The 27,004-nt window shown below is 39.6% G+C and overlaps 1 protein-coding gene across 1 annotated transcript in view; it reads right to left on the bottom strand.

Annotated features, from left to right (window-relative positions):
* NUS1 (NUS1 dehydrodolichyl diphosphate synthase subunit) overlaps positions 1-26,492 on the bottom strand; it is a 31,341-nt gene extending 4,849 nt beyond the window's left edge. The window contains exons 1-4 of the mRNA XM_062186668.1: positions 26,065-26,492; positions 10,259-10,384; positions 8,890-9,039; positions 3,246-3,345 (exon numbers count right to left, since the gene is read on the bottom strand). Coding sequence (XP_062042652.1) covers positions 3,246-3,345; positions 8,890-9,039; positions 10,259-10,384; positions 26,065-26,479 — 791 coding nt within the window. The 5' untranslated portion in view covers positions 26,480-26,492. The remainder of the gene's footprint in view (positions 1-3,245; positions 3,346-8,889; positions 9,040-10,258; positions 10,385-26,064) is intronic.
* Between the last annotated feature and the right edge of the window lie 512 nt (positions 26,493-27,004).

Here is a 27,004-nt window from a genome sequence, read left to right as displayed (position 1 = left end):
TGGAAAGGCAGCTGAAATGACTTGGGAAACCCCTGAGAAAAATGCAGAAGAGAAATGTATATCCTCTGTAAGGACATCCAGAATCTTGAACAATATCTCTTCCCCATTTTCATGCCCTACAAAATGAGTACAGAAGACCAGATGATTTACAATAATTTCCTACTCTAACACACTATGTGCACTCTTCTGTCCCTTAACACTTTTTCTCCCACTTGATCGCAAATGTGAATTGATCCATCCCCCCCACCCTTTTTTTTTTAAGATTTATTTATGGCCAGCGCCGTGGCTCACTTGGCTAATCCTCTGCCTGCGGCACCAGTACTCTGGGTTCTAGTACCGGTTGGGGCACTGGATTCTGTCCCGGATGTTCCTCTACCAGTCCAGCTCTCTGCTATGGCCAGGAAAGGCAGTGGAGGGTGGCCCAGTGCTTTGGCCCTGCACCCGCATGGGAGACCAGGAGGAAGCACCTGGCTCCTGGCTTCGGATTGGCGCAGCGCGCCAGCTGTAGTGGCTATTTGGGGGGTGAACCAACGGAAGGAAGACCTTTCTCTCTCTCTCACTGTCTAACTCTGCCTTCAAAAAAAAAAAAAAAAGATTTATTTATTTATTTGAAGGGTCAAGTAAGAGAGAGGAGAGGCAGAGGCACAGAGAGAGAGTCTTCTACTCACTGGTTCACTCCCCAAATGGCTACAACAGCCAGCGCTGAACCAGGCTGAAGACAGGAGCCAGGAGCTTCATCCAGGTCTCCCAGGTGAGTGCAGGGATCCAAGCACTTGGGCCATCTACGACTGCTCTCCCAGGTGTATTAGCAGGAAGCAACTAGGACTCAAACCAATGCGATGCTGGTATTGCAGGCGGTGGCTTAACCCACTATTCCTCAGGGCCAGCCCCTTTAATTACTTCTTTTTATTTATTTATTTGAAAGAGTTACACAGAGAGGAGAGGCAGAGAGAGAGAGAGAGAGAGAGATCTTCCATCCAATGGTTCACTCCACAACTGGCCTCAATGGCCGGAGCTGTGCCGATCTGAAGCCAGGAGTTAGGAGCTTCTTCCAGGTCTCCCACGCAGGTGCGGGGGTCCAAGAACTTGAGCCATCTTCTACAGCTTTCCCAGGCTACAGTAGAGAGATGGATCGGAAATGGAGCAGCCAGGACTCAAACTGGCGCCCATATGGGATGCCGACACTTCAGGCCAACGCATTAACCCGATGCGCCACAGCGCCAGCCCCTTAAATACTTCTTAAAGGACCTCTCTTTATACCGTGGAGAGGAACCTCTATTCTCACAAGTTCAAATATCTCCCAGATACTGATCATCCCCAAATATACATCTTTAGCTTTGATTTCTCATGAAAGCATCAATTCAATTCTACATCTTCCTCTGTCCTACCAAGTGTTTCCATCAAAATAGATTAAAACCTCAAAATCATCTACATCTTCCTGTCAAAAATACATGTTCCCAGGAGCTAGTGCTCTGGTGCAGCAGGATAAGCCACTGCTTATGACACAAGTATCCCTTATAGGAGTGCCAGTTGGAGTCTTGGCTGTTTCTCTTCTGAACCAGCTTCCTGCTAATGTGCCTAGGAAAACAACAGATGATGGCACAAGTACTTGAGCCCCTGCCACCCACGTGTGGGACACAGATGGAATCCCTGACTCCTAGCTTTGGCCTGGCCCAGCCGTGGCTGTTCAGGGCATTTCAGGAGTAAACCAGTAGATGGAAGATCTCTTTCTCTCTAGATGCTTCCCTCTCTGTTTTGCCTTTCAAATAAATAAATAAATCATTTATATAAAAATAATATGCATATTATATTCCTGATTTTGTAATAATATTATATATTTCTCATTTTCTCTTAACACTAAAATTTAGCCAGTCCATTAGGCTTAAAAACTTAGGAGTCATTTCATTTCTTATCTAGCTTTCATCACAATTAGTAAAGTACTCAGCCCCATAAACATACCTGCATTGTAAATATTTCTTAAGAGAGATAAAATCTGTAATATTTTCCTTGTAAGACCCAGGACTTAAATATAATTTAAGGATACTCAGTCTCTCTGTTATTCTAAATTTGAGGTTGGCAAATACATGTGCCTGGTACATGTTTTTGTAAACAGTTTTTATTAGAACATAATTATGCTCATTTGTCTTACAGTAGTTTAGTTTTGATAGCAAAGTAAAAGTAGTTGGAACAGAGAGGAACAGTTGCAAGATCCTGTATGGCCTGCAAATCCCAAAATGTTTATTATCTGAGCCTTTACAGAGTATATGTGCCAAATGCTGTACTAAATAGGCGATTTTATCCTCTTCACTGTATTCTTCCCTAAATCAGTTATGAAGCTTTTGTCTTTTTACTACATTCTTTTTTCAAATCCAATCCACTGCAGTTGGTAGCTTCCAAACATCTTCCAAAATCATCACTTCCCTGTTACCCACAGGCTCAACAGTTTCCTACCACCTCTCTACTGCTATACACATTCCTTATGCTGGCCTTTAAGAAACTTTGATCTCTCCCCCACCCCAGACTATCTGGTTTCATTTCACAGTATTACCTAATGCTGACTCTCTTCTCTTATGTGGCTATTTCTTCTAAATGCAAGTTTTATTTCATTTATTTGAAAGGCAGAGTGACAGAGGCAGATATAGACAAAGAGATCTTCCACCCACTAGTTCATTCTCCAAATGGCCACAATGGCCAGAGCTGGGCTAGGATGAAACCAGAAGCCTGGAACTCCATCCAAGTCTCCCACATGGGTGGCAGGTGTCCAAGTATTTGGGCTGTCTTCTACCACTTTTCCAGATACATTAGCAGGAAACTGGATCAGAAGCTGAGCAGTGGGACTTGAACAAGTGCTCTGATACAGAATTGCAGTTTTGATGGCCACAGCTTAACCCACTGTGTACCACAGCACTGGGCCCTGCACAGCTCTTTTTGTCCTCATTCCCACTTCCTATACTTCCCATGTTTTTTCTAAGGACAGAAATTCCACAGATCTTATATACCCTGGATTTAGACATATCTTTTCTGTAGAATCAACAACTCCAAGCCACAGAGGTATCCCTCATTTCTGATCTCTAGTTAGTGCCGATATAAAATGTACATACACAGCACATCTGTATATACACTCTCTTGGGTCTAAACTCATTTCTGTGTGTCTTTATCTTACCACTAATAATGTAAAATATCTGACATAAGGGATCCAGTATTATAATTTGATTTTGTGGAACTGAATACTTTTAATTACTTACACAATCTCAGTCAATCTGATGTGCCAGGGAAGAAAGCCTAATGTGCTGTCCACAGGACCAAACTTCAATACTAAATCAGGATCAGGGAAACCATTTGAACCTTGGAAAAAAAGAAATACACATGAACTTAACACGCATTGGTTACAACAAAAATGATGAAAGGCAGAATCTTTTTAATACAATTGGTTTCTTATGCCTTAAGTATCTATTCTCTTCAGAAGTTCATATACTTTAATATTCATGTTCATTCCAAATGTGGAAGTTTTCTGATTACCTGACAACAAGGGATAAACTCCCACTCTAAATCCCCAAATCCCCTCCTTTCAACACTCAATTCATGCGTTTTCTCAGCAGCCTGGGAAAGACACTGATCTAAAGGCACAACTGTTGATTCTGCCGACAGAAATCAAATAACTTCAGAGATTAAAAAGAACTTAAAAAGTCTCTATTCTCTTTTCCCATTGCCCCAGAAAGACCAACTCCTAGCAGTACAGCACAAATGTTTTCAGTGTTCCTCAGAGCCTGAGCCAGCTCTCAGAGAGCAAAAACAGACTGTATATACATCTCAACAGGTACACATCCATTTTTTGTCTGTTTTATGAACCAATTTCCACATGAGACCTGGCTTAGAAGTATGACAGTTTGAAAATACAAAACAAGAAAAAAAGGGATAGGGATGTTTTATTTGCTTAAAAATGAAGTTTGAACGGTCACTAGCCTAACACAAAAGTTACTACAATCCAGTAGAGCCAGATCCCAACAGTTCCAAATATCCTCAGTTCTGCTAACTTGCTTATCACATAATCTCTCACTTGTAGAATAAAGATACCAGATTAGGCAGGTTTATCTAGTAGTAATAGTGAAGAATTATTTCCAGAACAATTCCCTTTAAAAATGTATGTTGTCAGAGTGGATGGACTAAGCAGAAGAACACATATTCCTCAGCTAACCAAAATGCAATCCTCTGCAATAAAAAAATGACAAAAAGGAACTCCTGAAACAGCAAAGTGAAGGAGAGACAAATCTTCTTCATGAGAGACATGTATTAAACTAAACAAAATCAGGGCAGACGCTGTGGCTAACTTGGTTAATCCTCCACCCGTGGCACCGAAATCCCATATGGGCGCTGGTTCTGTCCCGATTGCTCCTCTTCCCATCCAGCTCTCTGCTGTGGCCCAGGGAAGGCAGAGTGGAGGATGGCCCAGGTGCTTGGGCCCCTGCACCCGTATGGGAGACCAGGAAGAAGTACCTGGCTCCTGGCTTTGGATTGGCGCAGCGCCGGCTGTGGCGGCCATTTTGGGGGGTGAACCAACGGAAGGAAGACCTTTCTCTCTGTCTCACTCACTGTCTAACTCTATCTGTAAAAAAAAAAAAAAAAAAAAAAGAAAGAAAAAAAAAACTAAACAAAATCAAGCATTCAATGGCAGTCTGACCAAAGGCAGATTGCTTTAAAAACCAAAAACCAGCTGGAATTTCTGGTAAAAATGGCAAGAAGAGTAGAGCCAGCATTGTCGTACAGCAGGTTAAGCTGCCACTTGGAACATAGCATCCCATACTAAAGAGTCCCAATTGCTTAGCTTCCAAATCAGCTTCCTGCTAACACACCAGGAAAGGCAGTGAAAGATGATCTAATTACTTTGGGTCCTGCCACCCCTGTGGGAGACCTGGATGGAGTTCCTGGCTCTTGGCTCCAGCCTGGCTAAGCCATGGCTACTTGCACATATTTGGAGTTAACCAGCAGCTATAAAAATCGATCTCCCCTTCTCTCTCTCTCTTTCTCTCACTTTCTCTTTGACACTCTGCCAAATATGTAAATATTAAAAAAATAAAATAAAAAATTATAAGAATGACAAGAGTCATTTTACCATTTTACCAAGCCTGTAGGGATACAAAATCAATATTAAAAGACAAATGCATAAGGCTGGAATTGTGGCTTATCCTAGCTGCTCCACTTCCAATTGAGCTCCCTGCTAATGCACCTGGGAAAGCAGTGGAAGATGTCCCAAGTCCTTGGGCCCACACACCTACGCGGGAGACTGGGATAAAGTTCCTGGCTCCTGACTTCAGCCTGGCCCAGCACCTGGCAGTTGCAGCTATTTGAGACAATGAGCCAGCAGATGGTAGAACTGTGTATGTATGTGTGTAATTCTGCCTATCAACTAAAACAAATCTTTAAAAAAAAAAAAAGGGTTGGGGCCGGTGCTGTGGCGCAGCGGGTTAATGCCCTGGCTTGAAGCGCCGGCATCTCATATGGGCACCGGTTCTAGTCCCGGATGCTCCACTTCCGATCCAGCTCTCTACTGTGGCCTGGGAAAGCAGTGGAAGATGGCCCAAGTCCTTGGGCCCCTGCACCCCCATGGGAAACCTGGAAGAAGCTCCTGGCTCCTAGCTTCAGATCAGCACAGCTCTGGCCGTTGCAGCCAACTGGAGAGTGAACCACCAAATGGAGGACTTCTCTCTCTCTCTGTCTTTCCTCTCTCTGTGTAGCTCTTTCAAACAAATAAATAAATCTTAAAAAAAAAAGAGCCAAAAATGCATATCCAAATAGTATCAACAAAAAAATCTGAAAATAAAATTAAGAAAATATTTCCATTAGCAATAAATCAAAAAGAGTAAAATATTTGTAATAAATTCTATAAAGAAATAGAAACTCTGTATTCTTGAAATAACAAAACATTGTTGTGAGAAAATTACAACCCAAATAAATAGAGATACACTATGTTCATGGACCAAAAGACTCAAAACTGTGAAGATGGTAATTCTTCCCAAACTGAACAATAAACTTAATTCATATCAAAATAACAATAGAGTTTTTTTGGAAAATGAAAAGCTGATAATGAAGTTTATATGAAAGTGCACAGGACCTCCAGAATAGTCCTGGGAAAGAAAATCAAAGTTCATGAAATTATATTACCTGATTTCAAAACTTAGAGTCAATTATAGTAATCAAAACAGTTTGCCTTCATATGGACATATAGACTATTGAAATATAACAGAAATCCCAGAAACAAACACATAAACCTATGGACAATTGATTTTCAAGAAAGAACCATAATAATTCAAACAGTAAAAGACAGTCTTCTCAGCATATAATACCTCACACTATTTAGGAGTTAAATCAAAATCGATTATAAGCCTAAAAACAACAGCTAAAGCTATAAAACTTCTAGCAGAAAACACAGGAGAAAATTACTATGACTTCAGATTAGGCAAGGATCTCTTAGAAATGACAATAAATTCATGATCCATAAAAGGAAAAAGAAAACACCTTGACATAATTCATAAAAATTAAACACTTTAAAAGAAGCCATTAGTAAAACAAACAAAAAGGCATGGATTGGGACAAACTATTTGTGAAGTAAGTATCTTACTACTGGTAAATGATTTGTATCCAGAACATGTAAAAATTTCTTAAAACTCAATAACAAGAAAAATGATTCCTTAAAAATAGGCAAAACGTGTCAATACTTAACAAAAGATATAGATGACAAATTAACACATGCAAAATGCTCAATACCATTATTCATTAGGAAAATGTGAATTTAAATCACAACAAAATACTACAACACATCCACTAGAATGGCTGAAAATAAAACAAAAAACTGACAGTACCATGTCTTTGTAAGGTCATGAAAAATCTAAAACCATCTACGTTGCCAGTGGGGTGTAAAATGTAGAGCGTATTTAAAAAAGTTTGGTGGTTTATTAAAAAATTAAACATTCACTTCCACATGACACAGAAACTCCACTATTAAATATCTATCCAATAGGAGAAAGAAACATGTCCACACAAAGACTTGCACACAGTCACAGTCACAGCACAGCAATGTTATTCAAAAACTGGAAATGGGCAGCACTGTGGTAAACCAGGTTAAGCCACCCCTGTGATGCTGGCATCCTATATCGGTACTGGTTCGAGTTCCAGCTGTTCCACTTCTAGTCAGGCTCTCTGTTAATGTGCCTGGAAAGCAGAGAAGATGGCACAAGTACTTGGGCCCTGTCAACCATATGGGAGACCTGGATGAAGGTCCAGCCCTGATCCTTGCAGCAATTTGGGAGAGTGAACCAGCAGATGGAAAATCTCACTCTTTCTCTCTTCCTCCTTCCCTCTGTGTAACTTTGCCTTTCAAGTAAATAAGTAAATCTTAAAAAAAAAACAAAAAAAAACACCTGGAAACAAATACAATGTGCATCAACTGAAGAATGAGTAAACAAAATGTGGTCTATCTATAAAATAGACAACTTCTTATCAACAAAAGTAATAAATTAAGACATTCAACATTGATGAACCTCAAAATTATTATGCTAACAAAGCAAGACATAAAAGATTGTCTATTATATGGTTCCTTTGATATAAAATTTCTATAAAAGGAAAAAGTATCTCCAGAAAGACAACCAACCAATGTGGGGACCCAATGCAGTACAAGGGAACTTTTTGGGGTGATGGTATTTAGAGTGTTTGCTTATCCCAGATTAATGAGTTAACATAAGGACTGCACTTAATTTCATTTATTGTGAATTTACAAGCCCTAAAGCAAAACCTGGGTACAACACTTCAGCTCTTTTCCATGGGCTATCTAAAGGCTACCTTTGGGCTCCAGGCCACCTTTTAGAATGTCTTCACAAATCACTCCAGGGCTTCACAGAGTCCAAGAAACAGTCAACATCTCAGTAATCTCTAGTAAGAGTGCCCACACAATCTTTTACTACTCAGCAAGCCTGAACACAGACAACATCAGAGTAAAGAACACAAGAGCAAAGGAAGGAGTAGTTAGCGAAAGTACAAAGTTAGTAAGACCAAGAGGCTAGAATCTGTGTTCCATGATCGACATGCCAAAGTAAAAGAGTCAAAGAATGAAGAGTTATGTAAATAACTGATACAGAAAATGCATGATTAATAAGGTAAATGGAGGGTCTATGTAAATGAACAAAAACCAATGTCTGAGATCATATGGCTGTAGAAGCTATCCATGAACTTGACTTTGCTAGAGAGACTGCTTTTCTGCAAAAGGTTCAAGATAATGCTTGAAAGCAGAAGGACCATGAAGTTAAAAGTTCCTGGACAGGCTCTAGAAAGTAAGTACACAAAAGGCTTTATAAATAGTTGAAGGAAAAAAAGTTATGTTTGGTATGACATGCCAAATATAGGGGAGTATATTTGGTATAGCATAATAGAAAAAAACACTTAAAAAGGAGTCATGTTTGCTAAGATTATATTCTTGGGAGTGCCTCACAAAAAGTTGTTAAGTTCAAACCTGTTAGAAAGTTCAAACTAAAAAGAAGGGGGTTGAGACAGACAGAAAGGCTCACAAACAGAAGTCCTATTTTTAGGAATACTTACTGCAAAAATTAAGAAAATAAAAAGAAAAGGAAGGAAAGAAGAAAAGAAGGAAGGAAGAAAGGCAGGAAGGCAGGCAGGCAGGCTGCCCTTTCCTTTACCATGAAGTCCTCACACAAGTAAACTGACCACAATTACGTTATCCCAAAACCATTTTACATGTGGGTCTTTAAATTTCAGAAGTATGAAGAGTACAGCAACAACAAAATCAAATGTTATAGAATAAAAGGATCTTAATATTTCTTTCATACTGTATCTTTGTTACAAAATTTAAAATGTACACACACACACACACACACAACTTACTAAGTAAACTGTCTAACATATCTACATCCAAATCTGTGGATTTCTTTTGCTGCTGGGCTACTAACTGGCAAAAGTCCTGAGCAGCTCTCACAATATCTGCTTTTCCATCTTCTGGGGACAGCACCTTCACTGCTGAATGGCAATTTAAAACTGGAGGAAAAAACAAACAAATTTATTTTTAAAAACACTCTCTTCCAAATATATCAAAACCAGTTTTAAGAAACAATTAATGTTTTGACAGTTCTTACAGTAAAGAATCACTTAAACCCTTCAATTTCAGTACCAAGTGTACTTAACTATTCTCCTTTCAAAGGCCAGATGCACCCCAAATCACATTTATGTATATATTTTCATACTGTCTTATTTTCAAAGAGCTCAAGATGACCTTTTATTGTGGCTAAATTCTCCAGAAAATAGAAGATTTAATTATAAGTTAGATGACTTTTACTCATCTAAAATTCTATCTACAATCATTGCAAAATTAACAGTAATATACAGAATAAAAGAAAAAATAAAGATTGTAGAAAAAATTGTGTTTCAGTGGAGAATGTATGCATTGTCTACAGTGCACACATACACATACACTCATTATCTATTTCTGATTTTCTGGGATCTATGTTGCAATTGACAGAACTCTAAAGAACTGATAATAATGTAAAATTCTTATCTATAAAAATGCAATATCTTTCCTGTCAGGTAGAGGTTCAATTATCTTTCCTCTCATCTCACAGGAAAACCAGTTTTGCCTCTACTTAGATATTCACTCTATTTCCTGATGTATAAACATAACTGTTCTTTGGATTCCCTGTTGAATGAGTTATTAAAAAATCTGCCCAATTAAATAAAATCTTTATTATGTGTTCACTTTTTAATATTTACAATAGTTACTATCTTTTTCTGCTGATTATCTTTTAATAAGATAAAGGGGAAAAAGTCTAAATCTGATGACTAAAGATGTTGAGACTGGTGGGGAGTTTGGACTATCAGTGAAGATGCCAACTGAGACATCTGCATCCCATATGGGACTGTCTGGGTTTGAGTTATAACTCCACTGCTGATTCCAGCTTCCTACATCAGGTGATAGCTCAGGTGGGAGAACTGAACTGAGTTTCTGACTCCTGACTTCACTGTGGCCCAGTCCTGGTTGTTATGGACATTCAGGGAGTGAACCAGTAGATGAGAACAGATGAGAGTCTGTCTCTCTCTACAGCTCAAATACATAAATAAATAAATAAAAATTAAGTAAAGATACTGAGCACAAGTCTAACAGGGCAAAATGAATGAATAAATATCTGACTGACAGACTTGCTTTGAATTGTAAAACACCTAACTTCATATGCTGCATATTCAATTTTACATTCATGCTTACCTTGATCATCTTTGTCATTACTATTTGCAAACTCTGTTGAGTATTTGGAACAATCCAGGCCCAGAAGTTCCTGTTGCTGTTTTAAAATTTCATCCATCAGTCTGGAATTGTTTCTTTTGAAAATACCTTAAAAAGAAAACTAAGCAAGTAAATTGCAATCAAGTTAATTCATCTTCTTCAAACTTTAATGGATGCTGGTTGTGAAAACAACACTAGGTCCAGAACTGAACAAATAAAGCGGTAATGACAATAAAACTTAGTTAATACAAGAGTTGAGAATGAAATAAGTAAGTTAAAATTTAAAAAAAATAGAACAGGCTAAGTACTTACTGTGATGTGAATGTGAATATGGTACATATTTAGGCCTAGAAACACATTTCAAAGCTTATTTACTTGAAACTTCTACAGATTAAGAAACTGAGGCTCAATGACCTTAAGGGGCTTGTCTAAGAGTTTATAAACTGTAGCAGTGTCTAGAAATAGCATGTTCCTGACTCCCAGTCTAATATAATTTCCCTGCAGATTTATCACATGCATTAAACACTATTGTCCTAATTTGAGAGGAACTAAAATGAATTAGTAAAATTTAAGCAAAACCAAAATGTAGTTAATTAAAACAAAGCATAGAATTATATAAAAGTTTTTGACTTTTTGAAAACACAACACTTTAACATCATGTCACTGATAAAGAAAAAGGAACAACGTAACATACTAGAGCTCTGATACACACACACACAAAGACAAATCTTGACTATTTTCAAAGACACAGCTTTCTGGTAGCCACTGCCTTTTTTATCTTTATCAGCTGTTCCTATTCTGTACTCTCAGTCATGCCTGACTTCAAAGCAGTTCAAAGATTAACTGCAAAAGAGAACATGGTTTTAGAACACACACACACACACACCCATGCACTCATACACAACCACAGTCAAATCTCCTTATTTATGGGTTGTACATTCATAGATTCAACCAATCATGGGTTAAAAATATTCCAGAAAAAGATGCAGGAGAGTGTGTGTTTGGCTCAGTGGTTAAGACATGGGTTGGGCACTTGCATTCCACAACAGAGTGCCTGGGTTCAAATCATGGCCCCACTCCCAATTCCAACTTCCTGCTAATACTCACCCTGGGAGGCAACATAATATGTCTCAAGGATGTGGGTTCTTGACACTAAAGCATAAGACAGGACTGACTTCTGAGTTCCTAACTTCAGCCTGGTCCAGCCCCCACTACTGAAGGCACTTAGAGAGTGGAACAGCAGATGGAAAATCTCTGTCTGGCTTTCAAATAAAACAATTTATGCTTAAAAATTAAAATATGTAAATAACAAAAGGAAGGAAGTAACTAAGGATGAAAGAAAGGGAGGAAGGGAGGAAGTCTGGCCTAGTAGTCAAGTTTCTGGAGTGGCTGGGTTTGAGTCAAAGTATCTGCCACATATGTAAAAGATCTGGATTGAGTTTCTGGCTCAAGGCTTCAGTTTGGCCCAGCCTTCACCATTGGGGGTATTTCAGGGGTTAACCAGGATGGTTCTCTCCTGCCTTTTGTATAATTTTTTAAAAACAAAAACTACTCCCAAATAGCTAAAGCAATCTTAAACAACAAAAACATAGTCATTGGTATCACAATATCAGATTTCAAGCCAAATTACTGGGAAGTTATAATCAAAACAGCCTGGTACTAGCAGAAAAACAGACATGTGAACCAATGGAACAAATCAGAGATGCCAAAAATTAATCCATACATCTACAACCAACTAATCTTTGACAAACAAGTTTAAACCACTCCCTGGAGAAAGGACAGTCTCTTCAATAAATGGTGTTAGGAAAATTGGATCTCCACATGCAGAAGTATGAAACAAGACCCCTACCTTACACCTTATACAAAATTTATTCACAATGGATCAAAGTACTAGAGGAAAACATTTGGAAAACTCTGTGAGATACTGGGATAGGCAAAGACTACAGAAGCACAAGCAATAAAAGCAAAACTAGAAAAACAAGCTTACATCAAGTTAAGAAGCTTCTGCACAGCAAAAGAAACACTCAACAAAGAGGCAACTGACAGAATGGGAGAAAATATTTGCAAACTTTGCAATTGATAAAGGATAAATATACAGGATACAAAAGGCTCAAGAAACTCAACAACAAACAATCCAGTTAAAAATGGGCAAAGGACACGAACAGGCATTTTTCAAAAGATGAAATACATGGCCAACAGACACATGAGAAAAATGCTCAGGATAACTAGCCATCAGGGAAATGCAAATAAAAACCACCTCACCCCAATTAGAACGGCTATCATCCAAAACTCAAAAAATAATAAATGTTGCCGAGGATGTGGAGAAAAAGGTACCCTAATACATTGGTGATGGGAAAGTAAACTATTACAACAATTATGGAAGATACTATGGAGATTTCTCAGAAGTCTGAAAATAGATAAACCGTATGATCCAACCACTCCACTCCTGGGAATTTAGCCAAAGGAAATGAAATCAGCATATAAAAGAGGTATTTTTACCTCCATATTCACTGCAGCTCAATTCACAGCTGCTAAGATATAGAATCAATTCAGAGGTCCATCAACTGATGACTGGATAAAGAAAAGGTGATACACACACACACACACACACATTACAGAATACTTCTCAGCCATAAAAAGAATGAAATCCTGTCTTTTTCAACAAAATGGATGCAATTGAAGACCATTATGCTTAGTAAAATAAGCAAGTCCCCAAAAGACAAATATGTTTTCTCTGATATGTGCTAGTTAATACAGAATACAAAAAAAAAAAAAAAAAGTATAAGAATCAAACTGACAATTTATGATTTTATTACTGTTTTTAGTGTCTGTCTATACTCCTGTGGAACACTGATCTATTTTTTACTTGTTGAACATTATGCCTGTGAGTTGAAATTATGTTATTGCAAAAATTAAAGGAAAAAAAAAAAAGGAAGGAAGGAGGGGGAGTTGAAGGCAGAAGGGAAGTATAGTTATGTCCTCAGAGTTTTATCTATGAAATACACAAAATCTTTTCTGTCTATATTAATAAAAATGCAAAAGCATACAAACCAAAAAATATTATAAAAATTTATTCTGTCCTGAACATATTCAGAGTTTTTATTTTCTTGTCATTATTCCTTAAACAATATATAGTGTAATAATTATTTATACAGCATTTTCATTATATGGGATAATAAGTCATCTAGAAATTATTTAATACGTACAAAAGGATATGCTTAGATTATATACAAATACTATACCATTTTATGTAAGAGACTAGGGAGTCAATAGATTTTGCAATCAGCTAGTATCTTGGAACCAATAGATACAAAGGGAGTGTGTGTGTGTGTCTGTGTGTGTACACACAGATATATACAGAAAATATAGCAGTCTGCTGAACAGGTATACAAATATCAAGCTGGTGGTACATGTGTACTAGTTATAAAAGCAGTTTCCTTTGTTAGGGGAATGCTTTGTAAAATAAGCAAAACTTGAGCTGAGCTAAACATGTTAAAGAGAAGGAAATAGGGAAGATATTAGATGAGGAAAATGCTGAAGAAAAAAGCATGAATCTGGAATGTTTGCTCAACACAAAAATGAATGCTACTGATATAAATGAGATCAAAGAGTGAGGAGATATAACTTGGCCACAGCACAGAGAAGGCCTTGGAACAGACCACTGTAGAGTCCATATAAACTGTGGGGACAGTGGAAAAAAAGGATTCACCACAAAAGAGGTAAGAGACTATAGTACATGATTTACTTAGGAGTGAATGTAGGAAATTCCATAGCTGTAATCCCAAGCAGTATAAAAGATAATGGTTTATAAAAGTGGGAAAATTCTCCAATAATAACTGATTTGAAGGAATAAAACAGTTCAGTTTTAGACAGTTGATGATGGAATATTTAGGTGGGTGTGGCTATAAAAGTGATTAAGAAACAGGAGTCACAGAACATTCAAAAAGAGTTCATTATAAGCATCATATGTATAGGGATATTATCTGTTTTGCTCACCAAGACTTAACCAGTGACTGAAACAGAGCAAATGTTCAACAGAAGTCTGAAAAACATGAGAAGACAGAGACTGAGATATGCATCACAGCTGGGAATCCTTCTCAAGGTGAGAGGGCCAAATACACAGGAAATGATAAATAACACTTCCTAAGCTAAGGAGGGGAGAGGATATAAGGAAAAAGGCAGAGAGCTAACATGTGACTCCTTATGAAAGTCCACAATTAAAAGATCCTAAGCTTGAAAATATAAAAGCTAACACTCTAGAACACCCATAACCACAGCAGGTTTAAACCAAAAATATATTCCTAAATACTAACAAAACTGTTAATGGAAAAGTGATGAATATCAGAGACTATTACAGTAGCTTTTTTTTGTTATTTTAACACTTACTTATTCATTTGAAATGCAGAATGACAGAGAGAGAAAGAGAAATCTTCCATATGCTGGCTCACTACCCAAATGCCCTCAACAGTCAGGGCTGGGCCAGGTCAAAGACTGAAGCCTGGAACTCTACCTGGGATCTCCCATTTGGGAGGAAGGAATGCAAATACCTGGGCCACTGTCTACTGCTTCCCAGGCCCATTAGCTCAAAGCTGGATCAGAAGTGGCAAAGCCGGGACTCAAACTACCACTCTGATATAAGATGTGTTTATCCCAAGTGGCAGCTTAACCAACTGAGTCACAACACCCTTGAGTAGCAGTTTAGAATGGAAATATTAGCTGGCGCCGCGGCTCACTAGGCTAATCCTCCGCCTTGCGGCGCCGGCACACCGGGTTCTAGTCCTGGTCGGGGCACCGATCCTGTCCTGGTTGCCCCTCTTCCAGGCCAGCTCTCTGCTGTGGCCAGGGAGTGCAGTGGAGGATGGCCCAAGTTCTTGGGCCCTGCACCCCATGGGAGACCAGGAGAAGCACCTGGCTCCTGCCATTGGAACAGCGCGGTGCGCCGGCCGCAGCGCGCCTACCGCGGTGGCCATTGGAAGGTGAACCAACGGCAAAAAGAAAGACCTTTCTCTCTGTCTCCCTCTACTGTCCACTCTGCCTGTCAAAAATTAAAAAAAAAAAATAGAATGGAAATATTGGTATAGTAATAAAATGTGGATATATATAATCATTATTCCTAAATAAATCACAAAATTCCATTGTAAGTGACAAAAAGCATAGAAATACATGATACAGGCTTATAAAAATCACAAGATTTCCAATAACCTCTGTAGGAACACACAAGAAAAAAAACCAATTTAGACTACATGTTGGTATATTTTAACAATAAAGTATGGAATTCAGATGAATTCCCAAACAACGCCAAACTTCACAATACTCTATATCTGAGACATATGAGTTTATTAAAAAATATGGTAACTGAATCTATTGCCTATATAAACTAAGATTTATTCATTTATTAGTAACTCAACACTAGGAAATCTTCTTTTACCTATTCACATCACACTGATCCTTCAACATTCTTAAAGACTTATGCTTCAGTTCTTACCAATTCATTCTTTACCTTAGTATACATATCAGAAAGGGGAATTTTTTCAGAACTCTTGCTCTACTAAAGCAATATGTATCACCTTAGTTACCAAAACAGTGGCTACCTTTTCTCAATTTTTATCCAACCTTCCTCAATTTTCAGGAAGCTATACCATCGATGACCATCCACCCTGCTTCCTTCTCAAAATTCTATCCTCATGCCAGCCTGTTTAACTTCTAACCTTAAGTGTCCTCTTCTTTATTTCCATTGAATCCTCTTCCTCTTTCCACTCCTAAATGAAGTTTATTCCTTAGAGTTCCTCCCACAGCCCTCTCTGTCCATAAGCTTCCTTCTTCTGATTCTAGTCACTCACAAGACTTTAAAACCACTAAGGGCCAGGACAAGGGTAAGGTGAGCAAAGCGAAATTTCAGGTGCAAAACTTAAGGGGAGTGAGGAGTGCCAAAAAAAGGTAATTATGATAAATAATAAATTAATGCAATGTGTTAATTAAAATTCATGCACATATATCTATGATTAACAAAACATTAAAAGTTTAAGTAGAAACACAATCATCTGGTTCTTAACATTTGCCCTCTATTCAAACACCTAATTCTACCTTGGAGTTCTATAAGCATCTGTAAGTGAACAAAACTAAACCTTGGCAGCTTCACATTATAAAGTTAGGTCTTAAGGCATTTATTAAATTGAAATAAAAAATATAGCACTAAAGTGTGAAGCTTATATGCATCAAAGCCTTAAAGACAACAGGTAAAATGAGAACTGTAAATGTATAAGGTTGATAGGATAATAGGTAACTTAAAATCATAACTATAGAAGCAGTTTAACAGAGATGTTTTAATACAGCCTATCTCCTTTATATTCTATTTCTAGTAAAGGTCACTACCTTCCCAGTCACCCACATATTTTGTACTGTCTAGCATTATTATCAAAGCCTGTCATGACATATTAATATGCTAAGCCCAAATGTTCCTCTACAGTATTGTATCCTATATCCATATCCCTTTTCTCCAAAGCTTCCCATTGTTTCAAGCCATTGCCTCCTCCTTCATATGACAAGCACTTTCTAATGGGTGTTTCTGCCCTTTCAAACAAGTACTACTAGACTAACTTCCAGATTAATCTTTGGGCACATCCTCAATCTTCGCACATACTACTTCCATATCTTCAATAGGTCCTAAAATGCACAGTATACTAGGAACACAGAAGTTAAGTCTACATCAATGTTCCAGCCTATGCTTCCACATTCAAATGGAGAAATTATATATATGAAAAAAATCTATTTTTCTATACTACTCCATCCACAGCAAATCAGAATTGCCTTATGTTTCTCAAAAATAAATGGAGTGACTTCAACTCCTTTTAAAAAAATATTTATTTATTTGAAAGGCAGAGTTACAGAGAAAGAGGGAGAAACAGAGATCTTCCATCCGCTGGTTCACTCCTCAAATGGCTACAATGGCCAGGGCTGGGCCAGAAAGAAGCCAGGAGCCAAGAGCTTCTTCTGGGTCTCACACGTGGTTGTAGACACCCAAGCACTTGGGCTATATTCCATTGCTTTCTATGCATTAGCAGGGAGATGGATCAGAATTAGAACTGTTAGGACCACCAGTGTTGCAGGCAAAGGCTTTACCAGCTATGCCATAATACAGGCCCCATCCTTTATGGGACCTTCCCAGGCCTATACCTGTGAACTTCTGCTAACTGTATACAGATCAGATGAAATGTCACTTACCCTCAAGAGGCTTTCCCAGTTCGCCAACCAGATGTGCCCCGTTCCTCCTCCAGTTCACCCTCTCCACCCCCTCACACATACATTTTGCTCAAACCCTTTAACAAACTAGTATGTTACTTTTTATTATAGTTTATCATCCACTTCCCACCACCACCAACCGTTATTCTTTTGAAGTTTGTCTTACTCATCTCTTTTCCCTTAAGGCATGTTCCACACAGCAAAGTTCAATGCTTATTTAATAAGCTAAATTACAAGTACACAGTTATCTAACAACAACAAACATAAAGGGACATCCCACTGAATGGAATTTTTCAAGTTTCCAGGAAACTCTAACAATAAAAGCAGACACTTCCTTATTGTACACAGCACATATTCTGTTAAAAAAGGAAGAATATTACATAGAAGCACAGATACAAAGACAACTTTCCTAGTTATTTTAAATAGAACTTTGTGTCTTGACTGATTTGAATGAGAAAATGAAATGAAAATGTAGAGTTTCTAAGATGTACAAAGCACTTAGCTTATGAGCAAGATGTTTCTTCATACCACATAACTTGACCCTCATTCAGAAAGCTAATTATACTCTATGATACTTATCTCATTTATCCATAAGCAAGATTATTTTACATTTTCCTTAGGATTTCAAGTCTACACACATATATATTTCACATCCTACACAAGAAATCCAACAAGATTTATGAGTAGCTCTGACTAAAATTCCTCTAGTACTATGATAGTACATTTATACAATGGTTTCCCCAAATCATAATTCATCTTATTTGCCTTATGGAATCTAAAATAAAGCAAAAATGATGGAGTAAAAGTAAAGAAACTATCATAAATATCATTTATTTAAAAGAAGTTGAGACCACAGTTACTTAGAAATAACTGATTTTGGCCGGCGCCGTGGCTTAACAGGCTAATCCTCCGCCTTGCGGCGCTGGCACACCGAGTTCTAGTCCCGGTAGGGACACCAGATTCTATCCCGGTTGCCCCTCTTCCAGGCTAGCTCTCAGCTATGGCCCGGGAATGCCAGTGGAGGATGGCCCAAGTCCTTGGGCCCTGCACCCGCATGGGAGACCAGGAGAAGCACCTGGCTCTTGGCTTTGGATCAGCGAGATGCGCCGGCCGCAGCGGCCATTGGAGGGTGAACCAACGGCAAAAAGGAAGACCTTTCTCTCTGTCTCTCTCTCTCACTGTCCCCTCCACCTGTCAAAAAAAAAAAAGATTTATAAAAAAAAAAAAAAAAGAAATAACTGATTTAAAGAAAAACATTACAACCAGTGTTGTGGCGTAGTGGGTAAAGCCATGTAAAAACTATGTGAGATGCTCAAAGTTTAGCATCTGGCATCGTGGCATAGTGGGTAAAATCTCCAGCTGAGATGCTAGCATCACATACAGGTGCCGGTTCATGTCCCGGCTGCTCTACTTCCAATATAGCTCCCTGCTAATAGCCGGGGAAAGCAGAAGATGGCCCAAGTGTGTGGGCCCCTGCCACAAATGTGGGAAATCCAGAAGAAGTTCCTGGCCCTGTGCTGGCCCATCTCTCTCTCTCTCTTTCTCTCCCTTCTCTCTGTAACTCTATCAAAATACATAAATAAATCTTTATTTTAAAAAAATGCTCAAAGTTTAGACATAAGCAAATATCCCTGTTGCTGAACACGTGACTCTCTCTTTCCATCTCCTGATCTGTCTCTCTGTCTGTCTGTCTCTCTCTCTTATGCTCTCCTTCTCACTCCTTTCCTTCTTTGCCCCTTCTCTCCAGTCTGCCGGGTTTTTCCCAATAAACTCTTTCCCTTAAAAAAAAAAAAAGAAAGAAAGAAAAAGAAAACAAGGGAAATATCCCCTAACCCTTCATCAGAACAAATTCATGGAATGGCCCTAACCTTACCATCATAATATGACTACTTCCATTTTAAAAAGTCTCGTCTTTGTCCACGTACATGCTAAATCATTGTGTATCCTGCTTCATTCTCTTTTATATATCTCTAATTGATGTCAGCGTCATTATTGCCCCAGCTAATTACTACTACAGCGATTTACTAAATATTCAGGGTTCATCATATTTAGGAAAAACACAATTATGAACATTTTTTAAAATCTGGTATTTTGTGAGACCAGGGATGTTTAAAGCAACCATAACATAAAAAGACTTGTGAGCTCTGGTAATGAATGTATAAAGCCTTCCAAATACAATAGGAAGCTTCTAGGGAGCTTCATTCACAGTTTGAATGATTTTGTTTAAGATGATCACTGTACTGGTGAGTGGGGAAAAAAAAAAAAAGATTATATGGGGCCAGACTAGAAAAGAAGTCCAATCAGGAGGCTATCACAGTAATTCAGATGAAATATGATGTTAACCGAAATTCGGGTGGCTGCAAAACAAGTGGCAGACATATTCTAGAAGGCCAAGAACTGTTGAAAGACTACAGGTGGAACACAATACAAAAGAAAACGTACATATTATACCCAAGTTTTTAGCCTGAGCAACTTAATGGAAGGTAGCACTATTTCAGTATTTAAATCTGAAATTAGAATTTTTACTATGGTTTTACTCTTCTATAGAAAGAAATTTTTTAAGAAATATATAACAGCAAGTACTTGTAAGGACAAAGGAAAGAAGAAAAAACAGATAAACACTAAAACAATCTCCTTGAGTCATACAAGTAATGTATCTCACCAGATACAGAATTAAAGTAGTACTTATTTATAAATAGATGTCTGCTCTTCAAACTAGTCTCTTGGTTTTAAGATAGATACCTAAGTAAGTTACCTAAAGGTGGATTACCCTCATATAATTTTCCTAGCAATCCACTATAATATTATTAGAGAACAACCTTCGGAGAAGAAAACATATGGAGCAATTATTTAAAGTGAAAAAAAAAAATCTGCCATTAAAATTTTACATGACAAAAGTAGTCATGAGAAAACAAATCTTATAGGTCATTGAACTACTTTATTCCAAAAGAGAGTCCTAGGATACTAATCAAAACAATATACTGGGATTAGTGTGCCTTAGCAAGAGAACAGATGTATGTAATGGTAGTATGCTATGATGGAGTAAGTGCTGGGTTTTAAGTCACAGCTTCTCACCAAGAGATAAGTACTGTGAACAAGCAATACAGGTTTGCTGTCTCCATTTGCACTTTTTAAAAATGGTTAAGTGGTTTAGTGGTTAAGACACCGACATTTCATATCAGTCTCTGGGTTCAATATCTTCCTCCGGCTCTCAACTCTGGCTTCCTGCTAACGTGAACCCTGGGAAGCAGCAGTTATGCGTCCAGTAAGTGAGTGTGTGCTGTGTCCTGTCACCTAGGTACGGTACCTGGACTGGGTTCCCAGCTTTAGCCAGGCTCTGCCCCAGCCTTTGCAGCATCTGAAGAGTGAAATCAGCAGATGGGAGTTTTCTCTTGGTGTCTCTCTCTGCCTCTCAAATAAACAAATATATTTTTTCAAAGAAAGAACGCATCTATTTTTAAAAAGAGAGAGATAGAGAAAAAATTATCTTCACTGCCTCTGCCCACCTGACAGAGTAATCACTGAATTCAGAGCAGGACAGCAAGGAAACCAAATTTAATTGATTAAAAAAGGAATGTTCAGGGGCCAGCACTGTAGCATAGTGAGTAACGCCACTGCCTGCAGTGCCGGCATCCCATATGGACACGGGTTCGAGACAAGGCTGCTCCACTTCCGATCCAGCTTTCTGCTATGGCCTGGGAAAGCAGTGGAAGATGGCCCAAGGGCTTGGGCTCCTGCACCCACATGGGAGACCTGGAAGAAGCTTCTGGCTCCTGGCTTCGGATCGGCACAGCTCTGGCCATTGTGGCTAATTGGGGAGTAAACCAATGGATGGAGGACCTCTCTCTCTGCCTCTCCTCTCTCTGTGTAGCTCTTTCAAATAAATAAATAAATCTTTAAAAAAGAAAAAGAATGTTCCATGATTCATAGGATGAATGTTTATATTGATGTTAAGAAGAAAATTCCATTTGCCTTTAAATTTCTTTTACAAATAATTTATATCACCTATAGATAAGTTCTTTTTTGGATGACCCAGTATTATCAGGAATAGTACCAAAAGCAACTATTGTGTTCATACTATCTTACCACTAGAAATTATAATATAAAGGTTAAGTACAAAAGCTTGGGAATCCAATCTGGTTCAAATTCTAGGTCTGCTCCTTACCAGATATGAGAAGGCTTCAAATAGTTGGTGGAAAATGTGTATTACAAAAGCACTCCTACTGCAGCAGCCTCTCTTGACTAATCCATTCCCCAACTTGTTCTACCCGGCTGAATCTCTTCAGCACTTTGTACATCTCTAAAGTTACCCCTGTTCTCGGCTTTGCATAGCAACGTCCATGTGTATACATGCCAGAAGTTTCTTAACTGAATACAAGCTCCACAGATACTATCCATCCTCATTTTTGCTTGTCTGTGTGTAGCTTGGTGTTATGCACATTAGTGAGCAGTCAGAATGTATTCCCAAAATTCAAAGCAAGTTTTTGAGTTGCAATTTCTGTTCCCTAACACTAAAACCCATGAACTTTAAACTAACAGAAGAAAACGAACATAGTTTGTCCTACTTTACTTATTTGGCACACTGACACAGATACTATTGGGAAATATGATTTTATTAACTATTGTTCTCATGTTGAAAGATGGAAATGCCCAAAGTGTTGAAAGTTTAAATACAAATTGGATTACATTTGATAGACTGAACAAATACAACCTGCAACACTTGTATTCCTTAATGTGGTAACTTAAGAAAGGAAATATTCTGTTCCTAATCTTCACCTTTGTGTAGTTCACTTCCTGTACAGAATATCACATTTATATTAGTGTCTGAGAATGTCTTTGTCTTTATTTGGCAACGGCTAACTATCAGAAGCATATCATCGGGGCCGGCAATGTGGCATAGTGAGTAAAGCTGCTGCCTGCAGTGCCGGCATCCCATATGGGTGCCAGTTTGAGTCCCGGCTACCCCACTTCCAATCCAGCTCTCTGCTATCACCTGGGAAAGCAGTGAAAGATGGCCTGAGTCCTTGGGCCCCTGCACCTGCGTGGGAGACCCAGGAGACTCCTGGCTCCTGGCTTCAGATCAGCACAGCTCTGGCTGTTGTGGCCAACTGGAGAGTGAACCAGCGAATAGAAGACCTACCTCTCTCTCTCTCTCCCTCTTTCTCCCTCCCTCCCTCTCTCTCTCTCCAGTTCTGCCTTTCAAATAAATAAATCTTAAAAAAGAAGAAGCATATCATCAATTCTAGGTAAGTCCAGCCAAAGTACTACCTCCCAGATAGGCTCTCTCAACTATTTCATCTCCAACCTTACTCTATGAAAAGCTATATCCTATTTTGCTAATTTTTGAAATGACTTCATTTTCTAAGTACCTTTCTAAGGAACAACAGTACTGGGTCTACGTATGTTATTAAACCTTTATCTTAATAGTAATAATAGTTATCTTTTGTTGAGCTCTTACTCTGTACCAAATACTAAACAGAGTGCATTAAATTTTCTCTGGTTTGACAGGTCTGGAAATAGAATTTAAAAAATCAAGATCTACATGAGGGAGCTTCAGAAAGTCTGTTGAAAATGAAATTAAAAGATAAGAGTTTAGTGCAAAATTCTGAAATTTATGTATACTTGCAGAAAACAACCCTGGCAAATATTATTATAATCAAGAAATAAAAGTAAAATGAAAAATAAAAGGATCAATTTGCTGGCAGAATCAAATCAAGGTAAATACCAATAGATTTTTTTAGTTCTAAGAATTAAATATAATGGGTATCCATTCATAGTTAGAATACTTATTAGAATACACACTTGGGAGTGAAGGGGTATAGAACAAGAAAATTTTAAGCCGATAAGCTTGCCCCAAAATAGCTATCAATCACTCCCCCCACCCCATACTTTACACTTCCCACTGAGAGGTGGTCTGTGTCTCCATTTCCTTGATTCAGGCAGATGTGTGACTTCTGTGACCAAGAGACTATAGCAGAAGTAATACTGCATCATTCCCTAAACTAGATGGTAGGAAGCCTGAACTCTGGCCATTGGCTAAGTCTTTGTGAATACTTTGTGACCTTGTAAGAAATCTGATTACCCTGAGGCCACTATTAAAAAAGGCTCAAGTTAACCACGTGGAGAGGCCATCAGTAGACTAATGACCAACCTGCCCTCATCTATTCCAGCCACCACAAGCCAGCCACTAGACATGTGATGAGATTGTTACACAACAGCAACCTTTTGAGGTATCCCCAAGGAAAAACTGCCCAAATGAACTGAATCAACACATAAATTAATGTTTTAAAACACTATACCTTGGAGTAGATTTCTACAAAGCACCAGATAACCAGAACAGTTGTCCAAGCCTTCATCATACTTCATTTTCCAACTTTTTATTAAATCAACTTACCTATTATACTCTCTGTTCTAAATGCTACTACTGTTCACACTAACAGGAAATATGCTGCCACCCTATTTAAAACTGCACCCCTTCTCTGCTTTATTTTTCCTCACTGCACTTACAACAGCACGTATTCTACCTATGTATATAATTTGTCAGACTCTCAGTAAAACCTAAGTTCCACGAGCACAGGGATTTTTGTCTGTTTTGTTAATTCTGCATTCCCATGCTTGGAAGAGCACCCGGTATTTAACAGACACTGAAATGTCACTTGTTAAATGGGTGAATAAGTGAATGAATCAAAAACAAGACCAGGTAAATTGAAGGTCTTTTATTTCAAACATTGAAATTATTCCATTAAAAAAAAAAAACTTTTTATAGAACAGAAAATTTTCCAAGTCCATTCACTGAAAATACTCCTTAAGCTTCCTTTCAGTTCTCAGTCAAAATTTGGTTTAGCTTGACTTCTATTTTTCAATACCAGCCTTTTTTTTTTTTTTTTAAGGGAACATGACACAGGATATGTCTGAATCACGTCAGTAATTCAGTGACAGGATCTGCTGGAACAAGGAAGTGTGGCAATATGATAATCTGTGCTAGCAGGCAGTGTCACCAGGTCAAGTAATTTAATATACATTTTCCTTCCCTACTGGAAGATAGATACTTGCTTTGAAAGAATCGCCTGGATATAAATCAATCTACCACATTGCCTGAAATCTTTAACTTCCATTTCTGTTTTACTTATTTTACTCCCCAGACAATACTGGTTGCATTAGTATAGGCAAGGATTGTGTCACCTTCTAACAGAGGCATGATTTCTGTTGGTCTGTAAATTCTTTAGCAAGTTCCATAAAATGTCAGTTTCTGACTATATTAAACTTTCTGCAATGGGGCAAATGATCATTTAACGATGACAGGCAATTGAGTCACCACGTCCTCCTTGCTGGTTGCGAGGAAGATGACAGGGCAGTCAGAGATTACTACTCAGCCTTTCTGACAAAACCCTGCACTTAAATCTACTCAACAAGGATTTAAAGGTAAAAATCAAGCTGTAGCTTCTCCCAAGCATATCAGTAATTTAAGTTATTGAACAGAGAATAAAGCATTCATTTTCTTCCCTTCATTCCAACACCCTTGAATCATTCTTATCACTGCATCTTTACCTTTAAGGAAATTCCAATGCTTTCAGGATGACTGAAACCCAAACCTGACATTTAGAGCCTTCCTCATCTCCTACATACTCCTCAATGTGCTGCTTACATCCCAGCGCCTCTGCGGCAACTCACCCCATTCAGAATTTCTCCCTTCCCTTTCTCCCAACAGTGACTATTAACCACCTATGCATGTGCCTACCTCCTCACAAGCCTGAGCGCCCATGGAATTAAATACAAGATTCTAAGAATATGCTAAGCACAGTGAGGCTTTAGCCACCCAGTAACTGTTGCATTTTTGTACTTGAAAAACTCCCCAAGGTGAAAATTCGTACACTCATCCAAACTTATGGAAGACAACTGTATCAAGTACTGTATTGGCCACTGAGGATCAAGGACCTCACACCACCACAGGCTTCCAAAAACTGGAGGGGACGATCTTTCTTTCTGCCTATCCAATCGCACATGCTTTCCATAAAACCAGCACAAATAACACCTGGTCCCCGCAGCTTCCACTTGCAGTACCTACTACACACAGTCCCTGCCAACGTGTTCCACTGCTTGCCTGGGACTTAAGAAGAGCACCCTGCACCTCTCCTAAGAAACACCGTGGTGTAAGCTCAGAGTATAGACTTTAAAAGCACACACTGGCTACAGTGCCAATATTCCCGTTACCTCGTGACCTTGGACAACTTCATGATCTTGAACCTCGGCTCCTCCTCTCGTAAAACAAAGGTGAACAAACATCAACACCCTCCACGAGTATTATAAAGAATAAAAATATTTTTAAATGCTTAAGAAGAACCCGAATCAAGTCCGGGGACTTAGTGGGTGTTCAATAATGCTCTAGTCCCTTCCTCGAAAGCGCTAGCACTGTGGTTTGCACCTGAGGGCCGCGGGCACTGCCAGGCCCGGGAGGACAGCCATGCACCGAGTATCCTGGGCACAGCTGCCATCAGTGCCCCCCCTCCCGACCGACACACACACACACACACACACACACCGGGCCTCACCTTGGTGGTCGTAGACGCTAATGTAGGAGATGCCCACGGCCATACACCACACTACGAGGCTCGCGATGTCCGAGAAGCTGGGCTCCTGCTCCTCCTCGGTGATCACTAAGCCCATGTGCACAGGCAGCTTGTCCAGGGAACGGCCGTCCGCGCGCCAGCGCAGCCGGGGGTGGGCGGAGGCCAGACCCGGCCCCCCGCGCGGGTGCCGGTAGTGCCGGCGGTTCCTGCCGATGGCCGGAGGCTTGCGGAGCGTGAAGCCGAGCGGCGCTAGGACCGCGGCGGAGGCGGCGCGACAGCAGCGCCGCCAGATCCAGTTCCAGGTGCCGAACCGAACGCGGAGCCAGGAGGTGAGCGTGCGGTGCAGGCAGAGCAGCGCGTGCAGCACCCGCCACACCAGTTCGTACAGCCCCGTCATACTCTTGTGGCGCTCGGGCCCCTTCCCCTCCCTCCCTCCCACACCCGCGGCGCGACGGCTTTTTATCCGCCCCGGCGACCGGCGCGGGCCATCGCTCCGGGTCCCCCCACCCCCCGTGCCCGAACCCCTTTCTACTGCCAACACCTCACCTCGCCCCCGCCGCCATCTTCCTCCGCCCTTGGCAGCCCCGCCCCCAGTAGTACATGGACAGATTTGATTGGCTGGCGTGGAACTCTGACGCGGCCTCTGGGTCCGAGGATGTGGCCTAGCCTGGCGTGGCGAGGGAGCGCGTGCGCGCCTGCAACCTAGCAGCCGGGAGCCGTGGGCGCCCCCTAGTCGTGTGGAGGGCGAGAAGCAGACATCGCTGGCTAGGACCCCGACAAGGTGCTGGTGGCGGATGGAATGGACAGTTTCAGGAACCCTGCATCTTACAGTCTACTTTTGTTTGTTTACTTACTTACTTGAAGGGCAGAGTGACAAAACATGTATAATACATATATATACACGTATATATACGTATGTATA

Source organism: Lepus europaeus, chromosome 3 (assembly GCF_033115175.1).
Source record: "Lepus europaeus isolate LE1 chromosome 3, mLepTim1.pri, whole genome shotgun sequence".
Taxonomy (NCBI): domain Eukaryota; kingdom Metazoa; phylum Chordata; class Mammalia; order Lagomorpha; family Leporidae; genus Lepus; species Lepus europaeus.
The sequence above is the reverse complement of the archived record's forward strand: the minus strand, read 5'-3'. Positions and strand labels throughout refer to the sequence as shown.